Below are 24,635 nucleotides of genomic sequence, written 5' to 3' on the forward strand. Positions count from 1 at the left end.
TTTATAAAGAAAGCTACTAGGTTATTAATAACTTTAAGAGTATTTTAATACTCTATAATTTACGTGTATAAGTAATTTAAGTAATTAAACTATTTATATACTATACTTTAAATAATAAGATATTCCCTATTATATACTATACACTCTTTATAGTAGTTTTATATATACTTAAAGCGTAGCTTTTTAATAAACGCTCTTAAAGCTAATAAATTTACTAGTAATATTAGAATATATAATACTTATTAAAGCTTAATAAGCTTAGTATTATTAACCCTTTAAACTATTAGGGGAATTATACTATTATTAAGTGCTTAAGTATTATTATTTACTTTATTTATAAGAATTAGCTTATTAAATACCTTATAATTATTAAATATATATTAGTTATAATAAACGTAATACTTTATAATATTATTAAATATCTAATTAAAGCTTCTTACATTTACTTTATAACCTTTAATTATTATATTAATAATCTTATTCTTATTAATTATTACTATAAAGAAGTTACTTAAATCTTATAGCTATACTAGAAATACTTTTATATCTTAAAGTATATTAGCATTTATATTATATATTATTAGGCGTTTATTTATAGTATTCTTACTAACACGTTATTTATTTTAAATTATACACTTATTATTATTATAATTACTTAAAGTATTTAGCTATTTATATATATTATAAACCTTTTAAAATAGCTCTTAATAGTTATTAAGCTTTAAGGCTTTTATTCGCTTTTATAAGAGCTAATTTAACTCTATTATATCTCTCTTATACTTACTATTAGTACTACTATTAGTATAATAGGTAAAGGGATTAATAAGGCCTTTATTACTTTAATTAATAAGCTTCTTTTTTATCTTTAAGCGTTAATACTTATTTTAAGTGAGATTTATTAGTAAGTTTAAGGTAATATTTACACTATTATTAATACTAGTTACCTAGTATTATTAATAGACTTATAAACGGAAAATATTAAAGGTATCTTTTAAGTTAATAAGAAACTATAACTAATAAAGCTTCTTAAGTATTATTTAATTTAATTATATACGTTTAAGTTTATATAGCCTTTTCTTAAATACTTAAGTAAATTCTTATATATTATTATGTTTTTATAGGGTATTAATAATAAGTCTAGTAATAACCTTACTAAGAATATTAGCTTCGTATTATTAATTAAGCTTTTATAGTATTAAGTAAGCCTTATATACGTTTATTTTAGCTTTAATCTTTTTTATTATATAAGTGAAATATAATCTATAAATACTTATAAGTAGGTTATAATTACGTTATTCCTAGAATATAAGTTATTATATATACTTATTTTAAATTTTATTTAAATAAAGCTTTATTAGAGAAGTAAGTTATAAGAGTTCTTAAAGAATAAGTATAATAAATTTAACTATAATAGCGTTCTTTAATACTTTATTTTACTTAACCTAATTAATAAAGTTCTTAAGTTTAAGTATTATTAAGTAATTATTATTATTATTAATAGCTTTAGCTATTAAGCTTTATATATTAAAGTTATTAATATTAACTTTAAGTTCTTTATTTAATATTAGTTTAAGAAGTATAATATTATTACGTTATTAAAAAGCTATTATACGTAATATATTATTAAAGTATTAACTTAATAGTTTTAATATATATTAATATTTTAAGGGAATAAAAGCTAATAATAGCTTAAAGGCTTAAAGGTTATTAAATTATTTAATATAATCAGATTTTTAGTTTATTTAAGTATTTAAAAGATATTAAATATTTTAGGTAATTATATATACTTATAAAGTGTAAGTTTTACTTTTAACCTCTTTTAAATTAAAAGGGGAAATACTTTAATATATTACTTAAAGCTTACTTTTAAAGATAAAATACCTATTAATAAAGGTATCTTATTAGTCTTATATATAAGTTATAGGTAAATATTTTAATTTAAAATTAATACTTATTAAAGAAATATCTTTAAAGGCTTAAATATATTAGTTTACCCTTAACTTTTACCTAAAAGATATTATTAAGCGGGAATTACTTATACTTAAGATATTACTTCTCTTAGTTATATTAAGAGGCATTTATTAGTATTAATAATTACTTATATTAATATTCTCTTTACGTATAACTTACTTAAGTTTAAAGTTAATATTAATTATTAGAATATTAATAGGCTTATTATACTTTTTATTTAAAATAAATAATAGGTTACTTATTTATTAATTTAAATTCTTAGAGTTATATTAAGTCTTTATAATAATAATAATAGTATTAGTAATAATAAATTTAATACTATTTTAATCTAAGATTTAAGGTTACCTTACCTTAAACTTACTCTTACCTATAATAAATAATAATAGATTTAATAGAGTAATATTTATTATATAATAATTATATTTAATATTAAAGAAAGAGAATTATATTTAAAGAAGAAGATTTAGTTTTTAAGGTACCTATTAAAAGAGCTTTTTATAGATTTAAAAGAAGTTTAAAGTAATAATAAAAGCTTTAAAGCTATTAAGCTTATAACCTATTATAATTATATATATTATCCTATTATATAGGATAAAAAAAATAAGTTACACCGGTACATATTATAGGCGGTACGAGCCCTAATACACACCCCACCTACCAATCCAGCCGAAGTGACTGTAATTGGTTGTGGAAATCGAACACGAGCAAGTAGGTAACTTATTCGGTAAATATTAGGACAGACACCTGGGTAGGCGGTCTGGATAGACTGGGTTACCTTTTCCGTACGTTAGTTTAATCGGTTCCTTTTAGTTCCACGCCTTAGTTCCTTGACCTTGTTTGGTGATTGATGATCTTCTGGGGCTGGGCCGTCTTGGCAAGTCAGTGCCTTCCACAAAGTGTCACTAGTAAACTGTAATTGGAACATCGCGGTTCCATTTTCTCTGTTGCACTTTAAAACCGTATGGGCAAGTGACCATTCCTCATAGCTTCTAACACCAGAATGAGCAGGTGTTTTGTCTGCACCAGACGCGTTGTCGCTGTCTGTCGTCGTTTTCTTCCTTAATAAGCGTGGATTCCTACTTCGCGACAGCTCCGATTCGCCTTGCAGTGGGTTACGCTTTGTCGGTTGAGGGAATACAACCTTACGACGTTTGTGATGTGCCGTACACGCTTCTTCCCTCTCGCGATTTTCTTCCCCGGTGAGTTGCCTTTTGACTGGGAGAGGGCGGAGATTGTACGCCTTTCTGTAGCTAAGACGACGAGATGACGGCTTTGCTGTTTTTTCGCAGGTTCCATCAACCTGGCTCACTTTAAGCTGAGCATTTGTGCTTGTCTGGCGCTCCTTAACCGGTCGTAAACTGTTCGGCGATGGGCTGAGGCAAGGAACCAGCGGCAAACTATCATCTGCTGCTTGGTGTTGCTGATCAGCTGCCGTGGAATTTTCTCTTGGGGAGATTGGACAGCATCCCCACGGGAGTGTTTTGGTTAAGGCTGGTTGAACTGCCCAATGCAGCTCGTCGTCGCTTTGCAGCGCTACTCCATCCATACGGCCATGGTCATCATTGGTGATATGACTCTGACCGCTCCAGTTTGACGCCGTGGTACTGCCATCCCGCGGCCGCAAAGGCTGTATGAGGTTGGTTGCGGACGAAAGACGAGTCTGGTAGGAAGAGTCTGCATACTGCTGGTGCAGTACTTTATCACCTGAAAGCAACATAGGGGCAGGCTGCGCTGAGGCACATCGGGAGGCCGCTGAGATCACACAAGACCCTTGTGCTGGCATAGGTAACACAGGTCTCACCGCATTATCGTGATGTTGTGTTGCCGGATAAACCAACAGATTAGAGTCGGCGGTACTCCACGGGCTCTCGGGGATACTTGAAGCAAAAAAAAACTCTGTAGGCGAGTTTGAGGCTGATGGATCAGAATTCTCAGGATCCTCTGGAACGCAAAGCTCCTGTGCTGAACTCTCTGAGTTCGTGTCAGCCAGTGCCGTACCCCGAAGTAGGGTGTAAAAGGTCCACGGGTACCCGTGTGGGTTGCTTACCCGTGGGCTTTGGGTAGGTATGGGTAGGAAAAAAAGACCCAAATGGATTCATGGGGGAAAATGGGGTACCCATGACTATCTATTAGAAATATTGGGTATTTTTGGGTACCCAGATAAGACCTATATAAGTTAATATAACTTACTTTATGCTTTAAAAACTTAAGACTTATTATAAATACGATTAAATATTAAAGGGTTAACGTTAATTATTATAATAAATACTATAATTAATTTATTTATTTAATTTACATTATTATATTATATTATTATACGTTTATAGGTATCCATAAGGTACCCATCTTTATATTGGGTTACCCGTGGTATACCCAAACCACCCACATGATAAAATGGGTAGCCCACGAATAACCCAAGAAAAACTTGGATACCCACGGGTGCCCACGGGTACCCGTTTTTACACTCTACCCCGAAGCTTGGTTTGTGAGTGCTCACCGATGTTCTCCGTTGAAACTCCTCCTCCGTTAACCATAGATGCCAGAATCGCAGAGATAGAAGAAAGCGAGTCGTCAGGACGCTGGTCGTGTACTAAGTTGACACGCGGGACACTGTGTTCCGTCATTTCGTCGTCGCTGTCTGTGCCGGAATCAGAATCGGACGGGATTGATATCACGTCCTCTAAAGTCCACGGGCGATTAAGAAAGGAACAGGCTCTTGTAGTTTGTGCCATCATGTCGGTGTACTGTACAAAAGGCGTCCTAGAAAGCTAATGAGGTTTGAGCTAATGGGTGTTGAAGCATCTGAAGTTAGTCCGTCCGTCCGGGTAACGCAACCATGAGATCCAGGGACTCTACCTACGCTGAAAGGTTTGTACGAATCCAGGGTATGGCTGTATGCGCCTCTTACAAGTCAAAGGCAGCAAATTTGTGAGGAACGATAAAAAGCAAAGTCAAAAAATTTACGCAGCATTATGGGGGGCAACCTCTTTATATACCCGTTGGAACTCAGCATGGCATCCCTCTGTATTACCAAAGCCTCGTCATACCTCCGAGCCGCCGCCCACGTCGCTATTAGTCCAGGGGATCAGTTTATGGTAACCCATTGAAAACAGCTCAAGAAGCCTTTACTTGCGTAGATACTCATGCACTTGGGGCCACTAAACTCAAAGGAGTGGCAATACTATGACAAATCGTTATCAATTTAAATTAAAGGACGCTTGAGAATCCTTAAAGCATGGCCGTTATGCCGTCAACTGTCAACAAACCGCCGCTATATTGCCTCATTACGACGGAGATTCCTGATCCATCTACAAGTAAACCAGGTACAAATGGTTAAAGATTATTCAGACTGTTCGGACTGTCTCAAAGAAGGTAACTTTAATCCCTACGGAAAGCCAAGATAACACGCAATCCCCTTCCCTCGGGGCTTCAACTCTATCAAGTCTTTAGTGTTAATGTCGGATCAGGCTTATAGGGCGGTTCGGCTTTTCGGCGGGCGATTTTGCCGTATTTGTGTTGCCAGGCGAATGAGAACGTTCCTATAAGTCGAATGACTGGTTTCACGTCGCAGACGGGTCATTCGTTCGACAGACGTCTAGGAGAAACTTACGTTTCCATTTCTGTCCTGGAATTGTCACTATTCTAGGAGGCATCGACTTCATCCAAAACTTGCGGGTTTAAAGTAGCACGGAACAAAACGTCCACAGAGTGAACTCGGATCCCAGGGGCACCGGTACTTGCTTTAAGTTCTCTGGCCTTGTCAAGATCGTCAGGGTAGCAGTTAGTCCAAAGCATGAATGATACATCCTGCGACGCAGATGAAGATTCCAGTCGTGTAGAGTCGCTGGAAACTAACTTGGCGTCCTTGATGTCTGGTTCAACAGAATCATCACCTGTCCATTTTCGGAGGCTAAAGTTAGCAGGCATATCTTTGGTGGTGTCCTTCATCGGGCTGGAGATGTCATTCATCTCTGGCACTCCACTTAGGTGCGCTGCAGTGTCAATAACTGAATGAGTTCTAGTTTTAGAATTTGCTGTATGGAACGGTATTACAGACAACTGTGTAAAATTGTGACTAGAGGCGTCGACTATATTAGACACAGCTTCTTCCTGTTGCATTGGCTTAGGCTTGGGAGGCTTAAAGAGTTTGAACGGCGCGTCGAGTTCCATATTTCTAAGACTAGAGACGTTGGCGATAATTGAACGCAGAGGTCTAGTGCCTGCTGAAGGGTTCTCTGCTGTCACCCTTCTAGTGTCGACTTTAGAAGGGCCGTCGGAAGCAAAATGCCTGACAGTTTGCTTAGTTTCCAGCACACGCCAGGACTCTTCGGTCATAGGTGGAAGGCCAGTATTAACGTCGCTGAGTTTGTAGGGCCATCCATCATAAAGGCCCAGCGTGATGCAGTCCTCGTCCGTTATCTCACGAGCACCATCATTTAATGAAAAATCGGCGTTAGTGTCCCACTTCTCAGCATTATCCATTGACTTGTTACGAGCGTTTTCGGCAACTGTGGCCGACCCAACCTGAATATCAAGCTGAGCATTAGAAGGAGCAGAGTCACCTGTCGTCACTGGATGACCAACGGCGCTCAAGGAGACAGGTCGTAAAAGATTCACATCTCCACGGGGTGGTGGGGTGGGACAGAGGCCAGAAAGTTGGACGGATGATGCGCTGAGAGGTTCCTCGTTAGAGTAACTTGTGTCCTTGGCTGACGGTCCTCTAGTGACTTCAGAAGTGTTTTTGATCCAAGGTTCAAGGCCATGGTTTGCGTCCATACCGCCGATGTCCTCGCTTTGATCACATAACATATTTGAAGATGTGCATCGCTCGTGGATGGGAATTTTATCGATGCCATCATGTGAAGTTTTCTTATCAGATATAGTTTCTTCTGTGTCGTCTTTAGAAAAAGCTTTATCAAAATGCGAAACCAAATCGTTCATGTTAATGCCCTCGCCTTGACCCCACTTCAGCCGGTTTTCTTCAGTCATATTCCTAAGACTGGAACCTGGGAGTGCGTCCTGGTTAGGATACCGTAGTTCCACTGAACAATTTGCTGACTCAAAGCACGGCATGATCTCTCCAATGCTAGCATCTTCGGGATTGTTGCTAGCATCGGCGGGATTTCTATGAGCCTTTTCATTTTCAAGGCCGAGATTTTTGGTCTTATAAACCAACCCAGATTCCTCTTTAACATCATCCGATGGAGCCTTTATCAACGGTTCATGAGGAGAGGCCAAAAGTTCCCTGAATCCTGGTCAGCATTCTATGGCGTCTAACTATGGCACAAGGGACTAGACTTACTTTCTAGAAAGACCACACTCAAGGTCTGGCTTGCTCTGTGACAGACGTTCCTTTTTGTTGCCTTTATCCTCACCTTTCACCCACAGACCCTCACCCGTATCAACTTGGGGGAGAGGCGTGGCAGAGCGGATTTCAGCGGAGTCTGGCTTCTGCTTAGGCAAGGGTTGAGGCATCTTGTTACTAAACGATGTCCAAGTTATCAAACACTTAAGATGTAAAACGTCATGGAAGGAACATGTTGCCAAAAGCGAAAGAACAGAGTAGGGACTTTATATCTGTCCAAGCCATTCCCAATACATTCAAATTAATAAATCAATACTTGCGGCTACGGCATATTGGCTGTGATCATGCAAGTTGCCATGAAACAACATAGTCGAGATTAGTGAACCAATACAATGCACGCAGATGCAGTGCCATTTCTGCAAGCCGTATCACATTGCAGCTGGAAAGGATACCACAGCTTGTGGTTCCAGGCTAGTGTTGGATGTCGTCTCACAAAAGACACCACAACTTGTGATCCTTGTACCTTATAGACGACAGGGCCTCGGATCAGGATTTTATTTTACCCGGGAAGAGTCCTTTGCTGTGTCGTGGGTAAAGGTCGCTTAAGCAATCACCCCTCAGACACTCGATTGGCCGATGCACGTGTTTTTGGCCCATATGCGGGATTTCGTAGCCAAAGTGCGGAGGAATTGTGAATGTCCACTGGTGATAATCATGGCTTTGAGGATGCAGAAAACCTACTCCTAAACGAAGGCTTCTTCTTAGCAGAAGATTCCGCTCTAGGAGATGATATTTCTGAGATGGAGAGGAGGCGTTTCCCATACTACTCAGAATACGGCCTCGAGTTTTGTAGTCAACATGTCCTCAATCAGGTAAGTGGGATAAACGAGTCGTTTGAATTTGCACCTAAATTGTTCCAGCGCATCTGCCCTATCATCACCACCTTCTTTGAGGGTAAAGCATGCATACTTGCACACTGGCTGAGGTATAAGGCGTATCCCGGCCATATTCTTTGTTTCAGGAGTGGAGGCCCGAAGGCTGGTCGTCGACGGCTGGTAATCCAGCTACTACTCGTGCCACGCCCCACTATTTTAGGGTGTTAGGTGGTGAGTGAAACGAGGCCCCTAAAATAGTGGGGCGTGGCACGAGTAGCCAAAGGCTCCAAAGTTGCCTACTGGAGCCATGCGCATGACCATGAACTACCGATAAAGCGAGGGGACAGGCTATTGCATGAGTTTTCGGGACCTGCACTTCTTGCTGTAGGCTGCAAACGCACTGAGAAAGAATTTAAAAATGGCGGAATGTGAGTTGCCTCGTTGTGATGCAATTACTAGTGCTAATGAACGGCGCAGAGCAGTTTTTGACGGCCGTATTGGTTTCGAACTCAACGAAGGCTATGCTATTACTTTCGAGTTCGCTACAGTTGACGTAGTTGAAAGATGGACAAAAATGACACTTCCAAACACCCCAGGGCTGGCCGAAAAAGTAACTGCTATGCAATCACCGAACATCCGAATTAACTTTGCGTTCGAGGAATCTCCCCAAAATGCCGAACCCTAGCCTTCTATACCCTGTACTCTGATTCTCCACCTCGATTTTCCTACGCTGGCCATGGCTCCAAGAAGTTTGGGAAATTTACGATACCATTCACGGGAGCAACAAAATCGAGGTCGTCCAGTATTCCGGTCGATTCTAGGGCCGAATTTGCAGCGAGGACGTCTGTCTGCATGCTTGCCAATGCATTTGCCACTCTGTCGGTCCCTATCGCCAGAGGCACGACGTTTGCGGCAAGTTGGTTAGAAGCAGGTCGTTCCTGGACTAAAACACCTCCTTCTGCGACGCCAGCTTGGTCGAGAATCAATTTAAAAGGATAAACACCATTGGCAGATGATGATTGCAAGTTGTCCCGTGTTTGTCCAACGTCATCCCGCTTGCGTCGCCGAGATCCAGCTGAGTGATTATCGAGCTCGGCCATATCGCATGTTCTCTTCGTTGATGCACTGTCGCTGTTTAATCGACGATTCTCTAAATCCTCTAGTTCCTCACTTGCCCGATCACGCAACTCTTCACATATTTTGTTCATGTACGTAAGCTTTGTTCCGCCCGCATACTTATGTACTTCCGTATGCCGTATGAAGGTCCTCACACTTTTCATGACCCGATGACAAAACACACATACTTCTTCGCACTCGACATCTTAGAGTACATGTCAGTAGTGTTTGCTGCCGGAACGGAAGGGGCTCTTTACGTTGTTCAAAATGGCGACGGAGTCTTTGGCGTGAGGCGAATGGCGCCGACCTCCTTTGACAGCCCTGGATAGGACAGTAGTGCTGTTTGCGAACATGGCCATTTCGTCCAGAATCATCCACACTTTCGGTCGGCGAGTCATCACTGTCATCGGCCTTCGCATGACCTTTGCAAATTTCCACTCGAGCAGTTAGGTAGCTTTCGAGCGACAGTAGAAGTCAGTGGTGAACTTGAATAACAGTATACCACTTACTCTGTTCTCTTCCAAATGGGCATTCAACGCACTACTTGTTGGAAAGATAGCGGAACACGTACATCTGGGGTAGTGAAGGATATCGTTCGCCATGATCGTGACCAGATAAAAGTTACAACAGAAGGTAAATGTGGTTGCGCCGAGGCGCCACTTAAGGACAATGTCATATCACGTGACGGTGCCTGAACGAATCAGGATCGTTTGGGTAACAAGAGACCGAGGTCACCTGAGGGGCAAATAGCCAATATAGTTTCCATTTCATTAAAAGGTCTATGGTCTCGCTTTGATTTCGATTCCGGGTTGCATCTCACACAATCTCTTCATCGCAACCCGAGCCTAGAGTTGCTAGTTTGGCCCAGATCAAAAAAATGTATGATTGCGAGACTTGCCGCGACACAGGTAGAGTCAAAGGCGGGCACCCATGTCCTACCTGTGGCGGAGAGAAGCGCTGGGCGGCGCAGACAACAGGTTTCAGAGTTTACGCACCGTTGGTAAGTGCAGTACCATCCCATACGCTTGATTTCTTGAGCCAAATTGTCGATGGCTTTAACTAACGGCAAGGAAGAAGTAAGGGACTTCAGTGAGTGACTATAGTCAACAACCCTTGGCCTTACTGCATGCGGAGATTATTGGAGGATGGAATGAGCTGCAGTTGGAGATGCGCTTTTTCGTCTGCAGAGTGTAAAACATATCAAAGTGTTGGGTCAGCATCACCAATGAAAGTTAGCACCTACATGATGATACGAAAGCCGGGACGTTCGAGTGCGGGGTTCAACTTCAGCTGAGATACAACAATGTACCAACAGAATCAACAGCATGCATCACATCTCGTGATCCTGGTCCTGTCTTGGCCACAAGTTGTGATCCCTGTCTAATATGTTCGTTAATGACCAGTCATTTCATGAACCTAACACATGCACTCGTGAAAATACACAAATTTGTCTTCTTTCTTGGTGAGATATCGGGTACAGTCCAGACTTTAGCCGTGAAAAGAAAAACGGTCACCCGCAGCTTCGACAATCGCTGACAGCATACCATTCGGAACGGTCAACAGGCCATTGAATGGAAAACTTCTGCCTGCTTGTTTTGTGACTCATCTAATTGGCCGAGCCGATTCAACGCAGAATGCTTCATTAAGACTGTTATACATTCTACGTGGAAGTCTAACCCGGAAAGCGTGTCAAAGAAAGTGTTCCTCAATTACCTTAAAAGCGAGCCACAGGACGTGTGTTCTGATCAGTCTTCTAACTGTCCGAAACCAACAACAGAAACTTGTTTGTAGAAAGCTCTCAACAAATTAAGAGGTACAGATATCATAGTGATTACCCCTTGCTTCGACTGTTAACAAGTTAAACAGATACCATCAACAAGCTCGGGTCTACGTGGTCAATGCAACGTTTGTGCCCACTTTTACAATGAGCATAGTCGACACCGATGCAACGGAAGAGATAAAAAAAAGAACAAAAAAGGCAAATACGAATACGTGAAATGTACAGTGTATTGGTATATTTGCCAGCAAGGCGGTCATGATTTTATGGGAGACCGGAAGGATGCCTATTTGGTCTGCCATGATTGCAAGTCTCATCCAGGCGGCGGTCCGGAAGGGACCGGACCTGATGGCATGTTCGCAACAGCCGATGAAGCTCAGGCTTATGACCCTGGCAGGCTCGAGTGGCAGTGGCATCCCACCTATCAGCGTTACTACTACATCGACAACAATGGGAACCCTATTTGGATGGACGACCAGGGACAATCTTCTTCCTCAGCTCAGTAACTGCAGCCAGTTGGAATCAATAAAAGTGTAAACTGTAGAAAGGCTTCAGGACTCTTTCTAGGCTAAAGTAAAGTATTCAAGTCATAATCCAGTCTTCTACTCGTTGCAATGAGACGTCAGACTGGCATCGAACATCGTCAGAACAACTGTCATGCTCGTCATCATCGTCCATACCCAAATCATGCAATGCATCGACCCAGCGGTGCCCGAATATACTTTTCCCAGACATTTCTATCTCAGTAGCAGACCATCGAAAAATATCACCTACAGCATTCTTGGATGCTTTATGATTCAGGTAATAAACAGGTGGCGTAATACCTTCAGAAAATATGAGCTGTGAGTCAGACTCCAATAAATCCCAGCTTTTCAATTCATCAGCAGGCTCAATACGCTTCTCAGTCCCATCATCGAAAAGCCAGGTCCAGCCAGCATACACCCAATAGTGCCTTGGGCAGTTGATATGGGTACGCACCGGTATCTCCAGTTCCTCGTCGCCTATATATCCGAATGGCGGCCAAGGGCAAATTGGCGTGTTTCGGAAAGGTGCTCCTTCTGGTTCGACATCCCATAGCTCGTGCCGCAGCCGCCACACATCTGCTCGAGATACTTGATTACCCATTTGAACGTAGGGCCCCTCTCCACTAAGATCCATGAATGATTGTGGGCAACCTGTCCAAGCGGCCACCTCCGGGATAGGCCTGGATGGGAGGCAAGAAAACAGTGTCTGGAGAAAAGGGATGATAGCAGAGATACTTCTAGTGTTGCCACAAGCGGTCACTCCATACCACAGAGGTGCTATACTCGGTCGGCGTAGTGCAAGAACATGGCCCAGGGTCTCCAGATCACCTCTGTCAATCAGAGGCTTAATAGTCGCAACAATAGGATCACACCAAGGGCTAACCAAGTTGCACTCCACTCCAGGTTCCCAGAATACGGACCAAAGAGCAGAGGAGAGGAATAAAGGGTTCGAACTGAGAGCCATGTAGCGATCTAACCTGCAGTAATCCTTCTTGATTCCGAAATGGGTATGCGGCATAAACTGTGATGTGATAAGACGTGGCTTTGGAAGCTGCACCATTGACGAAGTGTCGTTATGGATTGGGAGTGTTAACGCCATTGCTAGCGCCAGAGCAGATTGACTCTCCAGGTTATATCTTGAGGCAAACCGAGAAAGAAACTCAACTGCTTGCTTGCTTGAAGGGGGGTTGCAATGCGATGATGCAGGAGCCCTCTCAGCTCTCACAACTCGAAAATTCATGTTCCCTGTGTAGGCGACAGACCATATTGGTTGATCAGGGATTGGCGATCGCCATCCCTGGCCAGGAGTGAGAAGGGAAACCCACCAGCGATACTCCTCATCGCTAGCGTTGCCAAGTTCTACCGTAAGCCCATGTTCCAGTTCGTCTTCGGTCCCCCATGTCTGTGATGACGTACTGCTGTAGAAGACTGGTATACTTTGTTTCTCGAGAAGGGTCATACAGAGTATATAAGCCCAGCCAAAGAACAAGCATGCGATGCCATTTGATTCGCTGTCCGAGTGATCAAAACTGCTGCTGTTCGATATAGAACAAAGTGTCGGCCGCCGCCTTGTCGGTTTCCACCGTCGCTTGCCCTCGGATCGGCTTCTGTGGGACATTGTACATCCCGTCGATTTCAACTTCCAAGTTGCCAGTCCGCAGAATTCTGTCATACCTTGCATGTTGTCTGGTATTGCTGGTAGTCCCTCACTCATACTGGCAAGGTTAACGGTGTCGCGCACGAAGGACTTTGAACCGGCTTTTGTAGCGAGCCCTTGCCAGAGCTGACTGCTCCAAGCGTAGATTGGAGCAATCTTCTCTGCGGTCGGAGTGACATTATCTTCTTGAATTTGGTGACATTCAGAGTCAAAACTGGTATTTGTCGATGTTGAAGGGACACTACTAGACGACATTCTGATACTTGGTGTGGAACCAACTTTTTGAACGTGGACGTAGATGGGCTTTAAATAGCTGGCTGGGTTGCGCGCCACAATAACCCCACTATAATCCTCAAGCCACAGCAGATGGACTAGGGGAGAAGGAAATAACCTCCACACCAGGCGCCACAGAAACACGTCTTCGTGCACATCCATGATGCAGCTTGCTCTCTTGCCGGGTGCAACAAGTAGGTGTACGGTCACAGGGCGTGACCCAAACTCAGACCTACTCATTAAATCCTCGTTAGTTTGGCTCTTCGTTACCCGGCTACTTTCACCATGTATTCATTCTCGAGCGTTGGTGATGCAGCTTCATGCCGTGAAGCCCAAATATGCATGCGGTTGTGTTGGCCTCTTCAAGCCACTTATCTTTGGGCGTCGACCAAGTTTATTCTCCGGCGGCTCATAGGGCTCACAACATCGATAGCTTCCCAGACAACATACATTTGATGGTTCACCAATCAAGAACTCCTCGATTGTTTCCACGTTGTGCTATGGGGACGAGTCCGGTGTTACCGGAAACGGGCGGGGCAATATGCAGGCATTACCCCAGAAGAATTGCTGCACCATAGTGGCTACCAGTCACGACAAAGTTGCGCCACGGCGGTTACCAGCAACAAATGGGGTTGTGTATCCTTGGTACCAGTCACGACTTTGACAAGCTACCAGCACGTACTGCTCCCTGCAACAGCCGTAGAGCATTTGCTAGTAGCGCTTAGCTACTGGCAACGGCAATGTAGCAATTACTGGTACCTATTCGCTGCCGCCAACATCTTCTTCAGCGGTTACCAGCCGCTAAAGGCTACTAGTCACCGTACCTGGGCTTCTACTGGCAGTCCTGATACTTATTTATTTATTTATTAATTCATCGACTGTCCCAGCCGCTTAAGCAGCTATGCAGCGTTCGACTAACATACAAATGCTTCTACCTTTCACTTCTGGATGACAAGCCGCTCCCGCCAGAGCTACTTCCTCCCATCTGCTCCAGGCAGCTACATGTTGCCGATAGTCCTAATGACTGTTCTGTATCTATGTACTTGTCAGGCCCTTCCCGGCCCTCCTCGACTTCTGTTTAACAATAATCACTCGTTCGCGTGGCTGTTGCGTTCTGTGGGCAGAGCTATCTCTTGTCCTCCTAGTTCTCTTGGCTGTTTGTACTACTGTTTGCGGGCTGCTTAGTTGAATTGAGCAACACCCGCTAGAGTAACCATGATTGGAATGCGCTATTTGAGTGCCGATGTGACCGTAATTGCAGGAGTTGTATGATTTGTGACATGCTCGGTGCTGTTTCGGGCCATGTCGAGCCCACCTCCGCCAAAGCGTCATCACAGCAGATTGACGCGTCTAGACACTTCAATTGAAGTAACTGTTTGTGGAGGCAGGCTGACTGTGAGTTCTGTAATCTAGCGTGTCTTCATAGATAAGTTCTGAGCTGTTGGTGGTGTTGTTACCAATTTGTGTAAGTGTTTGTGGCGCTGAGTGTGACTATGTTGAATAGCCCAACTCTGTGAAGTACTTTTCTTTTCGTGCAGTTTGTTTAACCATATCCTCTCTTCCGTCCCGTGTGCTAGCGTACTTTGCCAGTTGTAGATCCGTAAACTATTGCCGGGCAAGAAAATGAAGTGACAAGGTTCACTTTCCATCAAAGGGCGCATCTGGAGGGAGGGCATCACTCCCTTCATATACTGTACTGTATGTTTGTTGTTTCGTGAGGTTCTTGAATTTGGCTTTACGCTGCGTCAACGCACAGGTAGAGGGTATTGTGTCCGTGGAGATGTGTTCTGTGCTGTTGGTGGTCGTGTTGTTGGTGGGCATATCCATCCCTTCGATTTCGCCTCTCCGCCGCGTATTCCTCAATCTCCGGCACCGTAAACAATTGTCGGGCAGGACAAATGGAGTACCCAAGTCCATTCTCCATCGTGGGGCGTACCGAGGCAGGGGCGCAACTCCCTTTACGGTACTGGGGCTGTGATGTTTGGTGTTTCGTGAGGTTCGGATGACTGACTTTCGGCGTTGTCGAAGCGTCATTGTTTGGGGATGGTGCTGTTCTTGTTTGTATTGGCGGCGGTCTGTCCCCTCTTCCAGCGTCTCGGTCGCGTCCTTCCCAAATGTGTGATGCCGTAAACTCTTGTCGGGCAAGAAAATAGGTCCCTCAAGTCTATTTTCCATCAAAGTGCGTATGTGATAAGGGCCGACGTTCCCTCCCACGTACTGGGGCCGTAATGTGAATGTTTCGTGAGGTTCGCACAAAGGGAATTGGCGTGTTGACGCGTCAGACGGGGGTACCCGCGATCTGGACCAGACACCTACCCAGGCACCTAGAGACAGCCGTACAGTCTCTGCGAAGGTTCCTAGAGGCCGTCTCGTGAATTTTTGTCAAAATCAGCTTTGCAATGGAATATGAACTCTCCAAAGGTCTTCCATTGTGCTGTTAGTGTCGTGATATGATCTCAAGCGTGGTGCGTGGCTGAGTGGCCTGTACGAACTTTCCCCCACTAACAAGCTGCTAACAGCACCAAGTGGGGGGAAATGTTTACAGGGGAGAGGGTATTGACGGTATTGTTGCTAGTAGCAAGTGCACGTATGTTGGTGGTAACCTCGGCTGCTCCAGGCCAACCATGCAACCTGCAGAGCGATTTCACTGAGCAATAGTCCTCAATAGGGCCAAGAACACGTTCAAGCCGGATATTTAAAATGGGGTAATAGTGTGTATATTTATATCTAACTATCTATTATTTAGTTTAATTCGCGCTTCTTTATATTTACGTAATTAAACTTACTTCTCTCTCTCTTTTAAGAGGCGTAATTAAATTTATTAATTATTAAGATTTTTACCTTTTTAATTACTAGTTTCTTATATAATTAATTATATAATAAGAAGATAAGTACTTAAAAAACTTAAACTTTAATAGATTTATTTAATACTTAACGTGCTTTTCTTAAATATATATATTTATATATATAAATACTATTAATTAACACGCGTTTTATACGTAAAGCTTTAAGTAAAGTAACTTTCTTTTATTATTAGATTTTACTCTTTAAGGTTTCTTATTATTACTTATAAGAGATATTTATAATTAAGTATAAGATAGCTTTTTAATGTAATTAAGGTTAATTAAAGAAAGATTTATTATTTATAAACTAATTATAAGCTAAGTAAAATACTTAAATATAAGTAGATTTATACTCTTATTTAATAAGGTCTTACATTTACGTAATACTCTTTACCTATTAATAAGTTTTTTATACTTAAAAAAGAGAGTATAAAAATAATTAACATTTAAGAGTATAAGTATAAAAGTTCTCTTAGAATTCTTTTACTTAGCCTTAAGCTATATAATGAAGAAAGTTAAGAGGCTTAAATTAATATTAATCTTATAATTAATAGATTTTAAGGGTAGCTTATTAGAGTTATTAAAGGAATTTTATTTATTATTATTAATACTATTATAATTACTTATATTATTAAGCGATAATATAATTATTATTATAGAATTCTAAGAGAAACTAGGCGATAAAGATAAGTAATTTTAAGTGTTTAGCTTATTTATATTAGTATAACTCCCTTTATTACGCGTAATATAAAATTTAAAATAATAGAAAAGAAATAAAAGAGATACTTATTAATTAAATGCTTTAAGTTAATTATACTTAAGTTATTTAGCCTTTATATAAGTGAAATTTAAGCTATTAACCTTAGCGTTAATTAGTTAAGAACGTAAAAGCTTAACTTAAATTATATTCCTATATTTAATAGGCTTTATTAACCTAATATAATGTGGGTAAGCTTTCTAATTATTTATTTAAGTTTATAAATAGTCTTTAGTATAATCGTTTACCTTATTTTAAATCTTATTATTCTTTTATTTCTGCTACCCAAAGAATTCGCATTCTTATAGCGGTGCTTACAGCTCCATGTAACGGTAGCTTAGGTTCTAAGGTATAGTAGGTCTGTTTCTTAGAAAGTAAGTTAGGTTAAATGCTATAAAGTAGCTTTTTAAGTAGTATTATAATAAGGCTATTAAAAGTATAACTCTTAATAGTAAGACTATTACTTAAATTAATTAATAGAGATTTAAACTATTTAATTATAGGAATACCCCCTTTTTAAGTACTCGTTTATCTCTTTATTATAGCTCTAGATTATTTAAATTGCTTAATAATCCTAATAATCCCGTCTTATTAGATTATTTATATGATTTAATAAGCTATTACGTAACCTAATATTCTTATTAGTTAATAGCTATGCCTACCCTTACTAGTGCGACCTATTTTCCCGCGTCTCGTATAGTAACGTTCGTAATATAATACCCCTCCTTTATTAGTCTTATTCTTAAGGCTATTAAAGTAAGCTAGCTAGGGGTTTTTAGGTAATTTTCTCTTCTTTATTCTTCTTATATATTATTATATTAATTAATCGTATCTTAAGACCTCCTATTTAATCCTATAAACTTTCTCCTAAAATAAACGAGCGAAACGCTCTTCTTAAGTTAATAATTAAAAACCTAGTTAATATACTCGCTTATTCCTTTTATTAAGATTAAGGCCTCTAAAATTATAAGGCATTTAACGTAGACTTATCCCGTTATTATAAGTGTATTCGTTTAAATAGGTCTTATTATAATATAAATTCTCTTACCCTATAGTAGTTACGTTATATTAATACCTAATACTAGAAAGCTAAGTTTAAATTAAAAGCTACTAAGAAAGAACTTAAAAAGGCGAGCGCTAAGATGCGTTAGTTATAAAAATAAAAGAAATTATAGCTTAAAAAAATAATACGTGTAGTTATACGTAGTATTAATAACGTTAAAGAGTTAAAGCGTGTGAAATGTAAGAAAGCGGAATAGCTTTAAAAGACTATAAGGGTTCTTTTTACTCCTTTTAAGAATCTAAATTTTACTTTAGTTTATTTCTTAAATATTAAGTTTAATATTAAGTTATTAAGCGGTACTTAAAAGATTAATTAAAATACGTTTCTTAAAAATAAAACTATTTAAGTAACGTTAAGTAGTTCGTAAGGTTTTTAGCTAGTTTCTAGGTGTTTTTAGAGTTTAAATATCTCTTTTATTTAACGAGATAATAGTAATTCTTTATATCTTCTTATACTTTAAGTATTCGTTTAACTTTATATTTATTAGTATCTTTTATTATAATATTTATAGTAATTATAGATTTATCTAGTACTTTCTTTAATAGTAATATATAAAATATAGGATAGATTCTTATTCTATTTAGTAATAATAATTTATAATTAATATTTAAGATTTTTCGTTTAATAAGAAATAGTTTAATTTTCTTTTAGTTAAGTTTATTATTAGGTTATTTTATTTTAATATTTTTATAAATAAGGTATACTTTATATCTCTCCTTTAGAATTAGCGCTAGTAATCTCTTTTTATTCGCGTAGTATTTTATTTAATTCTATAAAAATATCTATTTCTATTATAAGTGTTTTTATATTTTTATTATAGTTATTATATACGCTATAGCTACTAGCGCGTTTATATTTTATATTATATATGTTTTAATAATAGGGTTAAATCTGTAATTTACCTTAAATAATAATATCTTTATATTATTAATCTTAGAGCTATTATAAGCCTATTATACTAGTAGTAGCTATTCTATATAATTATTTTATTAGTAGTTAATATAGCTTTATAGATATTATTCAAGTATTTAGTTTAAGATTTCTATTTACTTATTTAATTATAGGTAAAATACCATTAATAAGCCTTATTTAATCTTTATAGTTTTTATAAGGTATTTTTAAAAGTTTAAGGTAAATAATTTATCGCGATTTAATATAAGCTTTATTAGTAATTTATATTATATAATAACTATTTTAAAGAATATATACGCTAAGTTCTTAGTATTACTTAATTTCTTATATAGAATATAGTAGGCGTATTTTATAAGTTTATTTATAATAATTAAAATACTATTATAAGCTACTCCTATTATAGGTTCTTTTAACTTTAATAGTTTAATAATAAAGTTTATTATAATAGTTTACTATACTCTTTTAGGTAGTAGTATTAGTTATAGTTTACTATATAGTGCGTATCGTATTACCTTTACCTTATTATACGTGTTATATTTCTTAATAACTTCTTATATTATTTTTCTACTTTCTAGAAAGTTATACGATCTTTTTAATCTACTAATTATCTTCTCTACACCCTAATATTCGTGTAATAGGTGTTTATATATTTCTTTAATAAGCTACTCTTAAAGTGTACTAGAAATATACTATCGTTTATTATATAAGAAGGTTTTACTTTTCTTAGATAAATACGTTTTTATTTTTTAATTATTTAAATAGCTATTATTATTAATATATAATGTAATCTAATATATTTATATTTTATTTAGCTTAACTTATTAGATTATATTAATTTCTTAGATACCTAATATAAGGTTCTTATTTTTAATAGCGCGTAATAAGGGTATATTACTTACTTACTTATTTAATTTTAAATTCTCTCTTTAATTAAGTGCATTTACTTTTTCGTTTTTAGATTCTTTATAGTATATAATCTTAAAGTTATAATTTATAAGGGTTTTATACTATTTAATCTATCGTTTATTTAAATTCTTTATAATTAAGAATAATATAAGATTCTTATAGTTAATATAAACCTTAATTTAATGCTTTACTTTTATAAGATAATATCTTTATTCTTTAAAGCACTTAATAATAGCTATAAGTTCTTTATTATAAATCTTATAGTTAAGTTTAGGTTTATAAAGTTTCTTTAAGAAGAATATAATTAAGTGTAATCTTTCTTAATTATCTTATTATTTAAGCTATTCGCCTAGTATAAAGTTTAAAGCATTTATTTTAAGCTTATAAGGTTTATTTTAATTAGGTACTTTTAATATAGGTTTTAACGTAACTAAATCTTTTATCTTTTAGAATACTATAACTTTTAATTCGTTTTATTAAAAGCTAACTTCTTTCTTTATTAGGTTTATAAGAGATCGTAAAATATCTTTATATTCGCTTAAGAACTTATAGTAAAAGTTTACAAATACTATAAATTCTTTAACTTCTTTTAAATTCTTTAATATAAGCTATTTCTTAATAGTTTTAATTTTATTTAAGCTTATTTATATTTCTTTATATATAAGCACGTACCCTAAAAAGTGTATAATATTCTAGTAAAACTAGTATTTTAAGGCTTTAACTAAGAGTTTATTATCTTATAGAGTTTATAGTACCTTATATATATATTATTTATATTCCTTAAGAGTATTTAAATAAATAAGAATATTATTAAGGTATATAACTATAAATACTCTTAGTTATTTTTATAAGATTATATTAATTATTCTTTAAAAGATTACTAGTACGTTAGTAAGCTTAAAAGGTATTACTAGATATTTATAGTATTCTTTACTAGTTTAAAATACTATTATCTACTTATAGCCTTCTTTTATTTATATAAGGTTATAGGCTTCTTTTAGGTTAAGTATAATAAACTATTTAACTTTTTTAACCTTATCTTTAATTTTCGTTATAAGTAATAATAGGTATTAATTCTTAATTATAATCTTATTTAAGTGTTAGTAATTAATATATAATTATAGTTTCCTATTCTTCTTTAATACTTATAAAATTAGGTATTCTACTAGAGACTTTAATAGTCTTATATATCCCTTTTATAATATATTCTTTAAATACTCTTTAAGCGCCTTATCTTACTTAAGGTTCTAAGAATAAATCTTATTAAACGTTAATTTAATATTAAGCTAAAGTCTAATCTTATAGTTCTAGTATAAATACTTTAATAGTCCTATTTCTAGCTCTTTACTAAATAGCTTACTATACTTTAAGTATTTCTTAAAAATCTTCGTTATCTTAGCTTTAAGCTCTTTAGCAATTACGTATATTCTTAAAGGCCTATTATAGTTTAATTAAGGTACTCTTTATAGGCTACTCTTAGCTTTATAATCGTATTCTAGTAAATTCTATTAAAGTTAACCGATTCTTTAATTAACTCGTAAATTACTCGCTTATAACTAGGGTATCCCTAATATAATATCGTATTTTAAGATTACTATAATATTTAATATAACCTAGTGTTTTATACCTTATATATTAACGAGAAGTTACGCTACTTTTATATTAATTACTTCTTAATTATACTTTACTATAGTTCCTTTTATAATTATAAGTTAATAGGGCTTATCTTTAGGTATTTAAGGTAATTATAATCTATTAACGAGATTTAGTAAGATAAAATTTTCTTATACTCTACTATTAATTATTATTTAAATCCTTTATTCTATTATAGTTATATTAATTATAAGGTATATTATACTATTAATATTTATAGTATATAAAGACCTATTAAATCTCCGTTAAGAAATCGGTTTTAATTATAATAACAGCTATTATTTCCTAATTTATTAATCCTATTCTCTTATTATTTAGCGCGTATCTTTAAGCGCTATTATTAGCAATTATTCTTTAATGTATTATTAGAGCTTTCTTAGTAATTACTTAATCTACTATTTATGTTAATTAAACTTAAGCTAAGCGAGTTACTTGTAGTTATATAATTCTCTTTCTTCTTATATTACAGGGTTATAGCTTAGGTAATATATACGTTATTTTTAATATAATATAACTTCCCGTTTAATATCTTTAAATTAGTTTATTATAATTTTAATTGTATTATAAGGGTTATTCTCCTTCTCTTTTATTCTCGTAGAAACTATTTATTATTTTACTTACTACTAAGGTACGTATAGTAATTATTATTATAATAGAAGGTTTAATTAAGAAGTTTATATTTAATTTTAGGTTTATTTTTCTTAGTTAAATAATTCTCTTCTTCTTAGATCTATTCTAGTAAGGGTTTACTTTTTAGTAAGGGTATTTAGTATTTCTAAAAGTTATTAAATATTAGTTAGGTTTTAAATTCCTAATTTTTATTTAAACTAATATTATTTATTAACGTGTAGTTTTCTTTATTACTTACTATACTAAGATTTCGCGTAGGTAAGTCTTCTTAATTTATAGTATAAAGCTTCTTACCTTTAGAAATTAGCTTTTATAGTTTCTTTAAGGCTTTATATTTATTCGTAAAGTATTTAGCCTTATTATAATTATAATAAGTCTTCCCCTTTTTCTTATTTATAGCGTTAAGTTTTATAGGTTTAGCGTGGTACTTATATACTATTAATATTTAGCGTAGCTTACTACTATTAGGTTTATTAAACCTAGTATATAATTTAAATTTCCTGTAACTTTTTTCGTAATATTACTTATATAAATAATTATTTGCCTTAATAATTATTTTAATAAAGTTATTAAATAGCTTAAAATAATCTTCTTAATAAATGTTATCCTTTACTTCTTCTTTAAGTCCTTAATAAAAGACTTTTATCTTAGGTTTAGTATTTTAGTTAAGTTTTATTATAATACGTTTAAACTCCCTAGTATAATAAGCTATAAATTTAATTTACTTAAGTTAAGTAAGTTATTATATAGCTTTCTTATACTTATTAGAATTTTTAAATGTAATAAGAAGTTATTCTTTAAAGGTTTTATAATTAAAGAAAATATAAATAACTTTTACTTTAACTTTAGCGTTATATTTAAAATATACGTAAAGGGTTAGCTTCTATTATTTTATTACTTTCTTAGTTAAGAGATTACTAATATAAAGAATTTATAACTTAAGTATCGTATAGATTTTTTTATTAACTTATAGGTAAGCTTAAGCTTATATAAGAAAGTTTCTTATATTACCCTTATAATTATCGTATAATTTAAGCTTAGGGAATTTTAATATATTATTATTATTAATAGAGAATATAAGTGTAAGATTTTAAACTACTATAAGTTTCTCTTCTTATACCTTAAGTTTTTTATAGAGATTATTTTATTAGTTAAAAAGCTATTAATTTTACTTCTTAAGCTTAATAATCTTATTATAAAGGTACTTTATTATCTCCTTAAGGTTAATAGTCTTTTCGCTTAAAGTAAATATCTTAAAAGTTATTACTACTTAAAGTTTTAAGGTAACTTATTAAATAAAATTAATTAAAATATAATAGTAGCTTAGGTTTTAAGGTATAGTAGATTTATTTCTTAAAAAGTAAGTTAGGTTAAATGTTATAAAGTAGCTTTTTAAGTAGTATTATAATAAGGCTATTAAGAGTATAACTCTTAATAGTAAGACTATTACTTAAATTAATTAATAAAGATCTAAATTACCTAATTATAGGAATACCCCCTCCTTAAGTACTCGTTTATCTCTTTATTATAATCCTAGATTATTTAAATCGCCTAATAATCCTAATAATCCCGTCTCGTTAAATTATTTACATAATCTAATAAGCTATCACGTAACCTAATATCCTTATTAGTTAGCGGCTGTGCCTACCCTTGCTAGTGCGGCCTATCTTCCCGCGTCTCGTGTAGTAACGTTCGTAACACTCCACTCTTTACTTCCCCGCTCGCTCTTCCTTCTCTATCCACTAATAATCCTTAGTGCTTAGCCTCGCCGTAGATACGGCTAAGAGTTCTCTTATATTATTTAATAGTGGTAACCTTAAATAACGTATTATTAAAATTATTAAAACATTTAAGAACACGTAATATAACGCGAGAAGTTAAAAAGCTAATAATTAAACGGTTACTTCTTAGCCTATTATTTAACAGATAATATTTAGCCTTTAACCTTTCACGTGAAAGCACTTAATTAATGTAAGGGAAGATATAAATAAATATAATATTAATAGTTTAAGAGAAGAGGCGTAATAAGATTAATATAATATATACGCTATAAAAGAATATAATTATAGGTTATAAACCTACGTTAAACGTAATTTAGTATACTTAAGCCGTGGTATAAGAGTAAGGTAACGTTAGCGAACTAATCCCAAGCATATTAACCTAATGTTTCTAGCCGCTAGAAGGTTAGCTGAAAAGTCCTAGATAACGAAATTAAAGTGGTTAAGCCTCACGAGTCTCATAGGGCAACCGGATAAGGCAAATCTTGCGAGACAGTAGGAAGGGTTAGCCGCCCCCACCGCCTAAATCCGATTACAAGCATTAAAAATCATTTCGGACACGCCAAGGCACTGGAGGTAACCCATCACGAGAGCT

At 36.0% G+C, this 24,635-nt stretch overlaps 4 protein-coding genes across 4 annotated transcripts; 1 reads left to right on the forward strand and 3 right to left on the reverse strand.

Moving 5' to 3' along the window:
* Positions 1-5,613: 5,613 nt before the first annotated feature.
* J3458_015597 (uncharacterized protein) lies at positions 5,614-7,446 on the reverse strand (the record flags this gene model as incomplete). The annotated part of the gene is made up of 2 exons (XM_007813483.2): positions 5,614-7,216; positions 7,274-7,446. The coding sequence occupies 2 exons, from the start codon at positions 7,444-7,446 to the stop codon at positions 5,614-5,616; spliced, it is 1,776 nt and encodes a 591-aa protein (XP_007811674.2).
* Positions 7,447-7,971: 525 nt separating this feature from the next.
* On the forward strand, positions 7,972-8,583 carry J3458_015598 (uncharacterized protein; the record flags this gene model as incomplete). The annotated part of the gene is made up of 2 exons (XM_066120845.1): positions 7,972-8,148; positions 8,410-8,583. 2 exons carry the CDS (start codon positions 7,972-7,974, stop codon positions 8,581-8,583), a joined length of 351 nt encoding a protein of 116 aa, XP_065974173.1.
* On the reverse strand, positions 8,572-9,933 carry J3458_015599 (uncharacterized protein). Its single transcript, XM_066120846.1, has 3 exons — positions 9,777-9,933; positions 9,525-9,721; positions 8,572-9,472 (listed from the first exon to the last, which is right to left on the reverse strand). The coding sequence occupies exons 1-3, from the start codon at positions 9,797-9,799 to the stop codon at positions 8,877-8,879; spliced, it is 816 nt and encodes a 271-aa protein (XP_065974174.1). The 5' UTR covers positions 9,800-9,933; the 3' UTR covers positions 8,572-8,876.
* Positions 9,934-15,136: 5,203 nt separating this feature from the next.
* J3458_015600 (uncharacterized protein) lies at positions 15,137-15,673 on the reverse strand (the record flags this gene model as incomplete). Its single annotated transcript, XM_066120847.1, has 1 exon — positions 15,137-15,673. One exon carries the CDS (start codon positions 15,671-15,673, stop codon positions 15,137-15,139), a length of 537 nt encoding a protein of 178 aa, XP_065974175.1.
* Positions 15,674-24,635: the final 8,962 nt, after the last annotated feature.

This window comes from Metarhizium acridum, assembly GCF_019434415.1.
Source record: "Metarhizium acridum strain ARSEF 324 chromosome Unknown scaffold_356, whole genome shotgun sequence".
Lineage (NCBI taxonomy): Eukaryota > Fungi > Ascomycota > Sordariomycetes > Hypocreales > Clavicipitaceae > Metarhizium > Metarhizium acridum.